This window comes from Sorex fumeus, unplaced genomic scaffold, assembly GCF_029834395.1.
Source record: "Sorex fumeus unplaced genomic scaffold, SorFum_2.1 ptg000030l, whole genome shotgun sequence".
Classification (NCBI taxonomy): Eukaryota; Metazoa; Chordata; class Mammalia; order Eulipotyphla; family Soricidae; genus Sorex; species Sorex fumeus.
In genome coordinates, this window is record NW_026606087.1 from 15710942 (window position 1) to 15725014 (window position 14073).

The 14073-nt window shown below is 39.4% G+C and overlaps 1 protein-coding gene across 1 annotated transcript; it reads left to right on the top strand.

The window, feature by feature from the left end:
- Positions 1-12839: 12839 nt before the first annotated feature.
- On the top strand, positions 12840-13793 carry LOC130025487 (olfactory receptor 52B4-like). Its single transcript, XM_056116420.1, has one exon. The coding sequence runs from the start codon at positions 12840-12842 to the stop codon at positions 13791-13793; it is 954 nt and encodes a 317-aa protein (XP_055972395.1).
- The last annotated feature ends 280 nt before the right edge of the window (positions 13794-14073 follow it).

Here is a 14073-nt window from a genome sequence, read left to right on the forward strand (position 1 = left end):
ACTCTACATCTTCTTGATTCAGCCTTGGGATGTTATAGGAGTCCAGAAATTTATCCATTTCTTCTGGGTTCTCTTGTTTTGTGGCATACAGACTTTCAAAGGAGTCTCTGATGATCTTTTGAATTTCTTTGGTTTCTGCTGTGATTTCCCCCTTCTCATTTCTGATTTGGTTTACTAGGGTTCTCTTTCTCTCTCTTTTGTTGTGAGTATTGCTAGTAGTTTATCTATCTTGTTTATTTTCTCAAAGAACCAGCTTTTGGCTTCATTAGTCTTTCAGATTGTTTTTTGGTTTCCGTGTTGTTATTCTGGTCTAAGTTTTATGATCTCTTTCCTTCTACCTGATTTGGGCTCCTTTTGTTCTTCCTTATCAAGATCTTGAGCTGTGAAGTCAAGTTGCTTTTGTGGCCCCTTTCTTTCTTCCTGAGAAATGCTTGCAGAGCTACAAATTTCCCCCTGAATACGGCTTTAGCTGCATCCCATAGGTTCTGGTAGCTTGTGTCTTCATTCTCATTTGTTTCCAGGTATCTTTTGATTTAGTCCTTGACTTCCTTCTTGACCCACTCATTGTTCAACATTGAGTTCTTTAATTTCCAGGTATTTCTTTTGGTTCTCTGTGTCTGTCTGTGATTCACTTCTATTCTCAGTGGATCGTCATCAGAAAAGATTGTTGATACTATTTCTATCTCCTGATTCTATTAAGGTATGTTTTGTGTCCGAGCAATTGGTCTATTTTGGAAAATGTTTCGTGTGCACTGGCAAAGAACGTGTATTCTGTCTTTTGGGGTGTAAAGCCCTGTATAGGTCTATTAGTCCTCTCTATTCTATCTCTTCCTTCAAAGCAAATGTTTCCTTGCTGAGTTTTGTTCTTGTTGATCTATCCAGAGGTGATAAGGCAATGTTGAAGTCCCTGCCTACAATTTTGTTGCTAGCAATGTCCTCCTTAAAATCTGTTAGTAGTTGTTTTAAATATTTAGCTGTTCCCTCATTAGATGTGTATACATTTAAGAGTGCGATTTCTTCCAGTTGTACATATCCCTTGATGAATAGAAAATGAGCCTTCACTGTCCCTTCTAATCTTTTTCATCCTGAAATTGATGTTGTCGGATACTAGTATGGCCACCCCAGCTTTTATGATGGAGCTGATTGCTTGCAGGATTGTTTTCTATTCTTTAACTTTGAGTCTGTGTTTGCTCTGACGGTTCAGATGACTTTCTTGTAAGCAGCAAAATGTTGGTTTCAGTATCTGGATCCATTTTGCCACTCTTTGTCTCTTGATTGGTGAATTTATACTATTGACATTGAGAGATTATAGTCATGGGGTTTTGTGCCATCTTTCTGTAGGGGTCGGTTGTGCTTATAAGTGTTTTCTTTGTTATCTTACAGGAACCCATTTAGTCCTTCTTTTAGGTTTGGTTTTGAGTCTGTGAAGTTCCTGAGCTGCTCTTTATCCAGAAAATAGTGTACCATTCTTTCGAGTTTGAGCGGGAGTTTAGCCGGAAAGAGTATTCTTGGTGACGCATTCATTTCAGTGAGTTATTTTACTCTATCCCACCACTGCCTTCAGTCTGGAGGACTTCGGGTTTCCTCTGATAGGTCTGCTGTGAATCTAAGGGATGTTCCTTTGTATGTGATTTCCTTCTTTGATCTTGCTGCTTGCAGTATTGTGTCTCTATCCAAGGCATCAAGCATTCTAACTATGATATGTCTTGGAGTGTTTTTATTAGGGTCTCTTTTAGCTGGCACCCTTCAGGCTCCTTGAATCTGAATGATTACATTGTCCAGCTCTGGGAATTTTTCAGCAATGATTTGTTTAACCGTGGCTTTTACATTGGCATTGCTTCCCTTACCTTCTGGTACTCCAATGACTCTAATGTTATTCCTCTTGGAATCATCTCCAAGGACTCGATTCGCTCTCGAGGTATTTTGAGGTCTCTTGCCATTGTTTGTTGTTGCCTGTTGGCTTGGTGTAGCTGATCTTCCAGCTCACTGATTCTGTCTTCAGCTGTGGCCACTGTACTGTTGGGGCCCAGACTGAGTTTTTTATTTCATCTACGAAATCTTTGATTCGTGACATTTCTGTGTGTAGTTTTCCAATTTCTGCTCTCATTTCTTCCCATAATTTCTCTATTGTTTCTCTCATGTTACTGGATATCTATCTGTTTCACTGTTTCATTGAGTTTATTGAACATCTTCATGACTTCATATCTCAATTCTTTCTCAAAGAGGTCCTTTATATTACTAGCACCTACTGAGGCTTCTGGACTCTTTTCACCATCCTTTCCACGTGGTGGGGATTTGCGTTATTTATCATGTTGGTGTGGAGGTATGGGGACTGAGATGTTACACTAAATTTCTTGGTATGATTAAAGTATTTATGAGCAGCCAAAGGCCCCCAAATAGGCCATGACACCTCTAGAGTAGCCATACCCACTTCTGAAGAGGCCACGCCCCCATGGGTACCTGGTGTGGGGGGTAGGGGGTACCAGCTGGGAGGGGAAAAAGACCGGCACACTGTTGAGGATGAACAGGAAGAGACTTAGAGATGCTGGGCATCCTAGGGTCCTAGAGGACCCCTGGGGCACGTGTGCAGAGAAAGCCAAGTCCCGGGTTTGAATACTGGTGGGTTAACTGAACTGGGAGGGGAACAAGACCGGCACAGCGTTATGGACGAAAAGTTAGAGGCTCGGGGTTGCTGGACATCCCAGGGTCCTAGGGAATGCCTAGGGTGCTTGCAGGAGAAAGCCAACTACCAGGTTCGAATACTGGTGGGTTAACTGACCTGGGATGGGAATAAGACTGGCTCAGCATTGGGAATGAACAGGGAGAGGCAAAATAAAGATTTTTAAATGGCAATAAAAATATTCATATCTAAAAGGATATTCCTGTAAGACCTAACAGCAAATTGTTCAATAGAAACTCTAGAGGTCAGAAAGGAGTAGCATTAAAAATTCAAAACACTAACTGGAAAAGACTTTCAGCCAAGAAATTCTACACAGCTAGCTAATTACTCAGATTTGAAGAAGTGATGAAAGACATTCTAGACAAACTACTGATGAAGAAATTTTTCACCACTCTCAAATCTTCAGGAAATCCTGAAGGGGGTTCTGTAAAAAGAAGATAAGCTCCTCTTACATAAAACATGATCAAGAAGACTAATAATGATGACTCTTAGAATGCTGGAGCAATAACACAGCGGTAGGGCCTTTGCCTTGCACGCAGTCAACATGGCCGACCAGAGTTCAATTCCTCCGCCCCTCTCGGAGAGCCCGGAAAGCTACCGAGAGTATCTCGCCTGCATGGTAGAGCCTGGCAAGCTACCCATGACGTATTTGATATGCCAAACACAGTAACAACAAAGTATCACAATGGAGACGTTACTGGGCCTGCTTGAGAAAATCAATGAACAACAGGAGGAAGGGTACCAGCTAAGAGACGACCCCTCTCCCCCCCCCAAAAAAAATTCAAGACATATCCAAATCAGAATCATGAAAACCATAGAGAGAGATACAGTATTGAAAGCAGCAAGATCAAAAAAGGAAATTACATACAAAGAAGCATCTGTAAGGTTTATAGCAGACCTATCAAATGAAGTTTTCCAGGCATCATCATTGGTTAGATGCATCAAAAATATTCAATAAAATAAATACCTCACCAAGAATACTTCACCCAGCCAGATTCTCATTCAGATTTTAAGGAACAATACATAACTTTACGTATAAATAACATATCAGGAACTTCATAGACTCAATCCAACTTTAAAAGAATTGAAAAGGGCTACTTTAACACAAATAGCCTTGATTCTATCCTATATTGATCTCCCCACCTTCTCCAGATGGAATTCTGGCGACCGTAAGCTTACACAAGCAAAGCCCAGGTACGGGGGCTCCAGAACTAAGTCTCCAATCTGCATGCTGGTAGCAGAACTGGGCAGTTCCACCCTGGCTTCCCGTCTACTCTTGAGGCCGGATGTTAAGTCCACCACCCTCCTCTGGGAGCCATTGTGGCACACCAACAGTCCAGGCCCAGAAATTTCCAATGGAATCCCAAAATGGATTAGCTCCCTTCAGAGATGTCTCTAGAACCCAACCACTTACAATCTTAGAATTTCAGAAGTGCACAGCCGCATGACCTCTCATGATATGCAAAATGACTAATGGAAAATAAATGATCTAGCATTTGCCCCTGGATGGCAGGCTTGAATGGTGGTGGGAAAATTCGAGCAAAATATAATGACCAAAAGTAGAGAGAGTATCTGAGAAATTGTCTGCCACAGAGACAAGATGAGAACTGGGATGGGGTTGGGGTGATAATGGGGACACTGGCAGTGAAAACTTTGCACTGGTGCAGGGATGGGTGTTTGGTCATTGTATAGCTGAATCTTAATCATGAAAGCTTTGTAACTATCACACAGTGGTTCAATAAAATAATAATAATGTTTTGTATTTTGAGGGTTCTAAAGGCAAAATTCTTTAACAAGTATTATAGAGTACAAAGTTGTCATGATAAACCAAAAGTAACAGGAAATCAAGGTTTTTAACATGTGACTAAGTGGACTAAGCAAGATTTGTTTTTAAAACTGTATGTTTTACCTCTACAAATTTTAACAAAGCTTCTTTTGGACCAATGACCCATAGAAAGCATCTTATTATAAGTAAAATATAATAGTAGTAGATAGCATCTTATTATAAGTAAAACGAAACCCTTGCTTTTCTCTCTTCTTTTCACTTTTAGTATGTTCTTAATGCTATATGACAATATTGTTGGTCTGCATAAATTTTTTTTAAAAAAGTCTTTTTTTTTTCTGAAGCAGGGTCAAGAACCAGCGATGGACTCCTGATTGCCTAGCCTCGACTAGAAGAAGTGACCAAAACCACTTCCAGCTCCCAATGCTGACCTGCTCTTTGCATCTTCACATCAGACATGACTTGTTAGTCCTTATGTGAAAAGTAAAATATTAATTTATAAGAGTTAACTCTTCAGTTTTTAGGCAATTCCTAGGACCTCTCAGCAAATGATGGGGTGTATCAAAATAGAGAATTATCTAATCTTTTTGTTTGTGCAAAATAACTGGTTGAGTTTACCAAAAGCAACCCATTTGGTGAAGTAAAGGTAGAGAAACAATTGTTTCAGTAACATGCCTTTTTTAGAAATAAGATTCTATTTCTAAAGCGGTATTAACTTTCTAGGGAAATGAAAATATAAAAGTCTCTCCTTCTAAAGCACAAGTTGCCAAGCAAAAAGCTAATATTTAGGGTTTGTAATTTTTTCTGAATGTTGATCTCTGTTCAAAGACGGTAAAACAGTTTATTCTTGTTTGTTTGGTTGGTTGGTTTTGGTTTTGTTTGTGGGCCATACCTAGTGGTGCTTAGGGTTTACTTCTGGTTTTGCACTCTGCCTCATGAAAGGCAAACACCTTATTCCTGCATATCTCTCCAGCCCCAGGAAGTTATTTTTAAATTAACCTCACAAGATAGCAAATAAACACCTTTTTTGCAGGATTCTGTAGACATTGGATCTCAAAGTTAGAGCAAAACCTCTTTATGAGGCACTAGAAGAAACTGAATTTGACTGCCAACTGTCATTTCAAACTCTTAAAAATAATTTAGTTACCACTTACTTATTGAGAATATCTAATCTAGAAAAGTCTTTTACCTAACATCTAGCTGAGAAATAAGGTGTGGCACTAGGTCTGTTAACCCAAAAACTGGAGAAAACTTCTAGACCTGAAAATTGGGAGAGGAGGAGGGAATGTGATGGAGGGACAGAGGTGGGGGAGGATGAACCTGATAATGAGTTTTTGGTAAATAATAAAATTTAAAGAAGAAATTGCCTAGCCCTGAAGTAGCCCAAGGCAGGAGGAGCACGTACCTTTGAAATGCAAATGTTGGTGTCTTTTGAGATGGAGAAATTGAAACCTGACCTAGCTGTAGAAACTGAAGCCAACTAGAAAAGGGTGGGGTCTCTCAGAAAAGGAGCTACAAGGGAATCTAAGGTTCTTGATAAGAATCTGAAAGGATCCTCATTAAGATTACAAGGATTTTCCTGTAACAACACCCAGATAAATTTTTATGTCTGCAAAGAACTCCAAGCCAAGACAATTTAGGAATATTATATATGACCTTCTCACAAAAACCGTTCTCTAGTTTTTCACTTTGGAGAAGCCCATGTCCTCTACTGAAAATCTTTCTCTTTTTCTCCCCTCTCACACTTAATAAATTCATTTCTTTTTTTTCTTTCTTTTTGTTGTTGTTACTATTTGGGGGTTTTTGTTTGTCTTTCTGTTTGGAGAGCTACACTTGGCTGTGTGTTCAGAGATAACCCCTGGCCCTACATTCAGGAATCACTTCTGGGGAACTTTGTGGATCATATGGGATCACAAATCACAAATCACAAATCATCCTGTTATTCGTCGATTGCCTCGAGCAGGCCCCAGTAACGTCTCCTTCATCCTAGCCCTGAGATTATATTCAAGGCTCTTTAGGAGAATGAGACCCATCATTGTTACTGGTATTTGGCATATTGGGTACGCCAAGGGGAGTTTGCCAGACTCTGCCCTGTGGGCAGGTTACATTCGGTAACCTGCCAGTTTGTCCAAAGTAGGAATGAGATAATAAGATGTTATAATAAGATGTCGCGGGGCCGCAAATGCAGGCGCGCGGTTCCGGGATCTGGTTTTTATAGTCTCTGAGTCTTGGCCGCTGATGGGATTACACGGCGCCAGGGGGCCAGTTGGTGGGTGTGACCCCCGCCTACTGGAATTTGGAGGATCTGGGTGGAGGATGCTTGGCCCAAATCCGGGTAGGCTTGGAGATCTCGGCCCCGGAACCCGCGTGACTTTGTCCCTCTGCCAGTACCTTCATGTGTGCGGAGAATGGTCTCAGCATGGTGGTGGCTGGTCCCGGAGGTCTTTGGCTGCCGGAGCCCTGGGATGCCATATGGGATGTCAAGGATCAAACCCAAGTTGGTGGCATGCAAGGTAAAAAGTGGCCCTGTTAAGTGAATTTCTTTAAATAAAAACTATTTTGCTACACACAAACACACACACACACACACACACACACACACACACACACACACACTGCTTCTGTACCACAAAAGAAATGAGAACTAAAATAAACAGATAATCTACTTATTGGAAATAAATATTTACACACCACATATCAAATGAAAGGTCAATAACAAAGAAATATAAAGTACTCTCAAAACTCAACTAAAAAAATATCAAAAATGTGAAAGGCAATGATCAATCATTTCCCCCAAAGAGCACATAAAAATGGCCAATGAGCACAAGAAAAAAATATTCATCATCACTGATCATCTGGAAAATGCAATCCAAAATGATAAAGCCACATCAGTTTACCACAATTAAATGTGCTAGTGAAAAGGACCAGAATCAGTAAGTGCTAGCAGGGATGTAGTGAAAAAGGAGATCTCTTTAGTTGTTATAGGACAATGCATGGTTCATTTGCTCTAGAAAATAATTTGGAGACTCCTCAATCCATTATGAATAAAACTTCCACATGACCTTCCAATTTCAAATCCTCAAAATCTATCCCAAGAACACAAAAATAACTTCATGTACATATACATACCTATGTTTATTGCAACGTTGTGCTACAATAGCCAAGATCTGGAAACAATGCATATTCTCAACAACAGTTGTATGGATAAATTTTGGTATGTATGCATAATGAAATATTCTTTGTTGTGGGATTGCCAATTTAGAGACTCAGAGTAGCAGAAAAATTTTGAGTTTTTAGCCAGCAGCTACACAGGGACCCAGATCCAAATAATGTAACCTTTAAATTGAAGCTTCTCTTCATCTTTTAATCAGTTCAGTACAGGGGTTGGAGCAATAGTAGACTGCATAGGGTATTTGCCTTGCTCGTGGCCAGTTACCAGGAGTGATTCCTGAGCACAGAGCCAGAAGAAACTCCTAAGCATTATTGATGAGGCCCAAAGATAAACATACATCTTTCTATCAATCCTGTTGTTCGTCGATTGCCTCAAGCAGGCACCAGTAACGTCTCCTTCATCCTAGCCTGAGATTTTTTAAAAAGTGCAATATTCAAGGCTCTTTCAGGGCTAGGAGAATGAGACCCATCATTGTTACTGGTATTTGGCATATTGGGTACACCACGGAGAGTTTGCCAGACTCTGCCGTGTGGGCAGGTTACATTCAGTAGTCTGCCAGTTTGTCCAAAGTAGGAATCAGATAATAAGATGTCACTTCCGGGAGCTGGGTTTTATAGTCTCTGGGTCTTGGCCATTGATGGGATTACACAACATCAGGGGTGTAATCAAGATGTGCAGAAGCAGATAAGTTTTTTGCATAGTTGCATAACTATCTTTACTTTGTGTGGCATAGCCTATATTACTTTGTTGTGGTATAGCAAATGTCCAGAAGCAGATAAGCCATTTATGTTTTAGTTCAGTTACATCCATACAACTGTTGTTTATGGGAAGAGGACTACCACTGGTTAATAGATAAGTGTTACTTCTGGAGTTGGTTTAAATGCAAAAATGGTGGCTAGAGGACAAGCCCTTGTGCTTAACTACTACATCCTTCAGCATTGAAAAGAGATGAAATTTGGGGGACCAGAGCAATAGTATTGCAGATAGGGTGGTTCCCTTGTATGTGACAGACCTAGTTTCAATCTCTAGCATCCTATGAGGTCCTCTGAGCCCACCAGGAATAATTCTTGACTCCAGGGCCAAAAGTAACACCAGAGTACCACTAGCTGTAACCCATTTCCTCTCCCCCACAAAAAAAGATGAAAATTTGCAGTTTGCAGCAATTTAGATGGAATTAGAGGGTGTCATGCTGAATGATGCAAGTCAGAAATTAAGAAATGAATACTAGATGGTCTCATTTATATGCAGAATATAAAGAAACTAAAAGACTAGCCAATCCCCAATACAAACAAATACTGAGACATTAATAGAAGTGGGAATTCTATTGAATGAGGTTGTGGAAGGAAGAGGAGGAAACTTGGGAAAATAATAGAAGGAATTCGAAACACTGGTGAAGGGAATCGCATATTGGGAAACTATCATGACTTCAAACCAAAAAAAATCAAATAAATAGTATTCAAAAACATCAAGTACCTAGAATCAACAAAAGATGCAAAGACTTACATGTTGAGGGCTACAGGTCACTACTGAAATAGAAAAAAGAGAATAGGAAATGGGAAAATATTCCATGTTTATGAATTGGAAGAATTAACATTGTCATAAGGACCACCTTCCCCAAAACAATATATAGATTTACATGTAATCCCCATAACAATGACTGTCTTCAAAGACTTTGAAACTGCCCAAATAGCTAGAACTCGAGCCGGCCCAGTAACGTCTCCATTGGAGACTTTGTTGTTACTGTGTCTGGCATATCGAATACTCTCGGTAGCTTGCCGGGCTCTCCGAGAGGGGCCGAGGAATCGAACTCGAGTCGGCCATGTTGGCCGCTTGTAAGGCGAACACCCTACCTGCTGTGCTATCGCTCCAGCCCTATTCTAAGAAAAATGGAGATAGGGGGTATCTATGGACAGTCCATCTTTACAATGGAGCTCAGTGCATGAAATGGAGCAAAGAGAAGCTCTTCAACAAATGTGTTAGAAATATTTTTATTACTCTAAAATTTAAAACATATGAAAATTAGAGGATGCATAAATTCAACAAGTTCCATGGCACAAGAATATTTGTATGTTAATTATATATAAACATACTCCTCTTCACAAAGTTCACTTTATTAAAATATGTCTTTAGTGAGAACAGCAAGAACAGAATGGTAGGCAAGCTTTTTGTATCAGTGTATTTTGAAAGACCTTAGGGAGATAAGACGGTTGAGTGAAGGTAGAGCAGACAAAGGAAAAAAGCTGGGAATGTTTATAGACCTTGCTCTTTTGAAAATGAGGGGGGGGGCTCTTAGAGAGCTCTGTCCCTGGAGTGCTGTTGCCATACTTTCCTCAAGGGATCTCACAAAAGAAGATAAACAACCCAACTCCTGGTCCTTCATAAGCCGAATATTACCATGAATCACATGTCTGTCTGCTTCTGAATTCAGTAAGGACTGGTAAGTAAATGAAGAAATTTGCTGCTACAGTGATTTCAGTGTCAAAGCAAGGACTAGGCTGGTGTTATGTCCCCTGTGCCAGAGGTGACAAGACGCTTGGATGCTATTATCATCTGTGGACAGCAGATTATAAAAACCAAAAGCATAAATCTGAGTAGAGTTGCTTTGGTGAGTGAGATCTTGGAAGGAAGGTGAGATGTATTAACTGTATTAATTAGAGCTGTATTTCAGCAAATTAGAGGAATTTGCTGAAATTTAGAAAAAAAAGAAAGAAAACCTACAGATAACAAAATAAAAACAGTATCTACTTATATTGCAGACTTCTCTTGATAAAAGACGAAAAGAATCCTAACAATGGTAGGAAACTGTCCTCACCTATTCCAAGCCAGATATTAGAGAGAACTTTAGAGAGATAACAAGGCCATCTCTGGTCGTGGGAAAACTAAGTCAATTTTCCTCCCCAGAAAGAAAACTTAAGGAGTACCAAGAAGGAACACTAGAGTCCCCCCAAAAAATGCTAATGAACATAAATATACCTAATCACTAAGCTTAATATTTTAAGATACTACTATATTTTATAGCCTTAAAAATGCCAATAAATGAGTTTTATTATTTGGCTCCATGTCTTCATTTGGGAGGAAATGAATTGGAAATGATTGCTTCTCAGAAAACCCATGTCCAGTAATCACCTCTAGAACATTTCATTGAATGTGTCTGCCTACAAATCCGCCATTCTCTGAGGCTGCAAGCTAAGGGAGGACTCAGACACATGACATGATGCATCAGTCACTGCTCAAAACACGGGTGCAGAAAGAATAAGCTAATGAATGAAGGAAAGTACACTAGAAAGTAAATGATGCAATTTCATGTCAATATCTACTACCAGAAGAATCTTCCAAATAGCAAATATTGCAACACCAGCCCCTATACTGCTACATTTCTTAGTGTAGTTGCCTATGATCTGGGTCCAAGGAATGCCTCACGCCAGGCACTCAAGCTCCATCCATGTATACATGTGGAAAGTTCTCTTGATCATCTTCACAAATAAAACTAAAATAGAAGCAAAATAAAATTCTGAAACTAGAAAAGTTTCAGACTTCTATCAATTATTTGTTTCCCAATTTGGCAAGAGATACATATTCTGGTCTCATTTTAATTAGGTATTAAATGGTAAAATCCACTTCCTTCAATGTTTCTACTTGCCAGGAGAAAATATCCACAGGCCACGGGGCAATGTAAATACCATAGTACCAGAGACAAATCCCCCAATAATTATTAGTTTAAATCCTCTGTCTTTATGTTCTCTCTATGTACTTTCTATTCTGAGAACAATACTAAAGTTTAAGCATGCAGTCTCTCTAGTTCATTACATAAGCAAGAAACCTCCAAAAGTAATATTCTGAACTAATTGTTCTAAATTACTGACTACAAAATATCTCATAGTTGTCCCTGCATAAATAATGGAGTCAAAGTTTGCAGTTATGATAAAGGGCCTCTCAAATTCAAGAAAATTTGCCTTGTAACCCCTATGAATGTTGTACTTTCTATTGTATGTATATATATGTGTGCATCTAGTACTCTATTCTGGTAATTCTTCAAAATAAGACACTGATCTTTGTTCTTTGTGAATAGAATTTGTTGAATTTATACGAACCCTCTTAATTTTCATATGTTTTAAATTTTAGGGTAATAATTTGATAGTGAAGTGCTCAATAAATTTATATAATTGTACGTACTTGGTTGTAGAAAGCATGAGTTTTAATTATCTTAGGCACATTTATATTTCATTCCTCTGCCTTGTTGGCTAATTCACTTTGATTGTAATGCACTTTGGTTATAGTTTCTGTTGTTTTTGGTTTCATCTTTTTTGAGGTTCAGTGAGATTTTTGACCAACTTGTTTATGATTTTTACCAAATTTAGAAAATTTCAGTAATTAGCTCTTTGTTGCTGTTGTTGTTTTTTGAGGTTTTTTTGTTTGTGTTGTACCCAGTGACGTTGAGGGCTTACTTCTGAATATGTGCTCAGGAATCACTCCTGACAGGATGCAGGGACCTATATAGGGCGCTGAGCATCAAATCTAGGTTGCCTACTTGCAAAGCAAACACCCTAACTGCTCAACGATATTGCTTTATAACATAACTTTAATTTTTTGGCTTTTGGGATCACACCCAGCAATGCTAATGGGGTTATACCTGGCTCTGTACTCAGGAATCACTCCTGGCAGTGCTTTGGGGACCATATGTGATGTCAGGGATCAAATCTAGGTCAAGCTGTGTGCAAGGCAAACACCCTACCTGCTGTACTATCGTTCCAGCCCCTACAATATAACTTTTAAATGCATTTATCTGTTGTTGGACATTTGGGTTATTTGCATATTCTTATGATTCTTCCTTTCCCTTTAAATTCTTGAACTTCTTCCAGTTATTAATAAAGTAGTCAAAAAGGCATCTTTAAGTACCAACTTGTTACAGCCTTCCTAGATATGAACACTAATTTTTCCTGTACATTCATAATCCTCTGAAAGTAAAACATGTACAGTAAATTACTTAATTAGTTGAAAATAAATGTGATTGACTGTCACTCATGAGATATATAACATCTTTCCATTTGGTATATTCCTAATACAAACTCAAAAATAGAGTGACATATGCCAAAAGCACTAATAAAATGGCATAGTTCTCTTAAGGTTGCTTATAAAAGAACATGTATGTTCCTGATTGTGCCTAATTGTGAAGAGCAGTAAATCTCATGTCATCTGTTGCAGGTATGACTACCTTAAACCAAACAGGTGTTAGCCACACTGTCTTCCACATGCTGGGCATCCCAGGGCTTGAGAATCAACACATGTGGATTTCTATCCCCTTCTTCATATCCTATGTCACTGCCCTCCTTGGGAACAGCCTGCTCATCTTCATTATCGTCTCAAGACGCAGCCTCCATGAGCCTATGTACCTCTTCCTCTGCATGCTGGCAGTAGCAGACATTATCCTCTCCACATGCACGGTTCCACAGGCTTTGGCCATATTCTGGTTCAATGATAGAGAGATCTCCCTCAATCGCTGCATCACTCAGCTCATCTTCATCCATTCCACCTTCATCTGTGAGTCAGGAATCTTGCTGGTGATGGCCTTTGACCGTTACATTGCCATCTGCTACCCACTGAGATACACCACAATTCTGACACACTCATTGATTGGGAAAGTTGGTGTATCTGTCTTTCTGAGAGGCTATGGCACAATTTTCCCTATAATATTTCTTTTGAAAAGGTTAACTTTCTGCCGAAATAATATTATTCCACACACCTTTTGTGAACACATTGGGTTGGCCAAATATGCTTGTAATGACATTAGAGTGAATATCTGGTATGGGTTCTCTGTCCTGATGTCAACAGTGGTTCTGGATGTCATGCTAATTTTTGTGTCTTACATGTTGATTCTTCATGCTGTCTTCCGCATCCCTTCCCAAGATGCTCGCCACAAAGCTCTAAATACATGTGGTTCCCACGTCTGCATCATTATCCTCTTCTATGGACCTGGAATTTTTACAACTCTTACTCAGCGGTTTGGACGCCACATTCCACCTCATACCCACATCTTATTAGCTAATGTCTGCATTTTGGTCCCACCTATGATGAATCCCATCATTTATGGAATCAAGACCAAGCAAATTCAAGAACAGGTGGTCCAACTGTTGTTCCCAAAGCAGATCACTTTGGCATAAAAAATCACTTTGGTTTTTAGAATCTCAAGCTCTCTGAGAAGTGGTCTCTGCAAATGGTAGGTGTAAGGAATTTACTGAAAGAGGAAACAGTTCATTGAGTGGTCCTTAAAGCAACTTTACTAAGGAGGTCATAGAATTTACTCTTCCCTGGGCAAAAGAATCTGAGTGAGTAGTCACATTAGTGAAGAAGTAAACTCCTGAAGAACAAAAGTATGATTCCTTAGGGGAAGTAATAAATTCCTAGAGCAATAGCATGATCCTCATAAATCCATGAAGAACA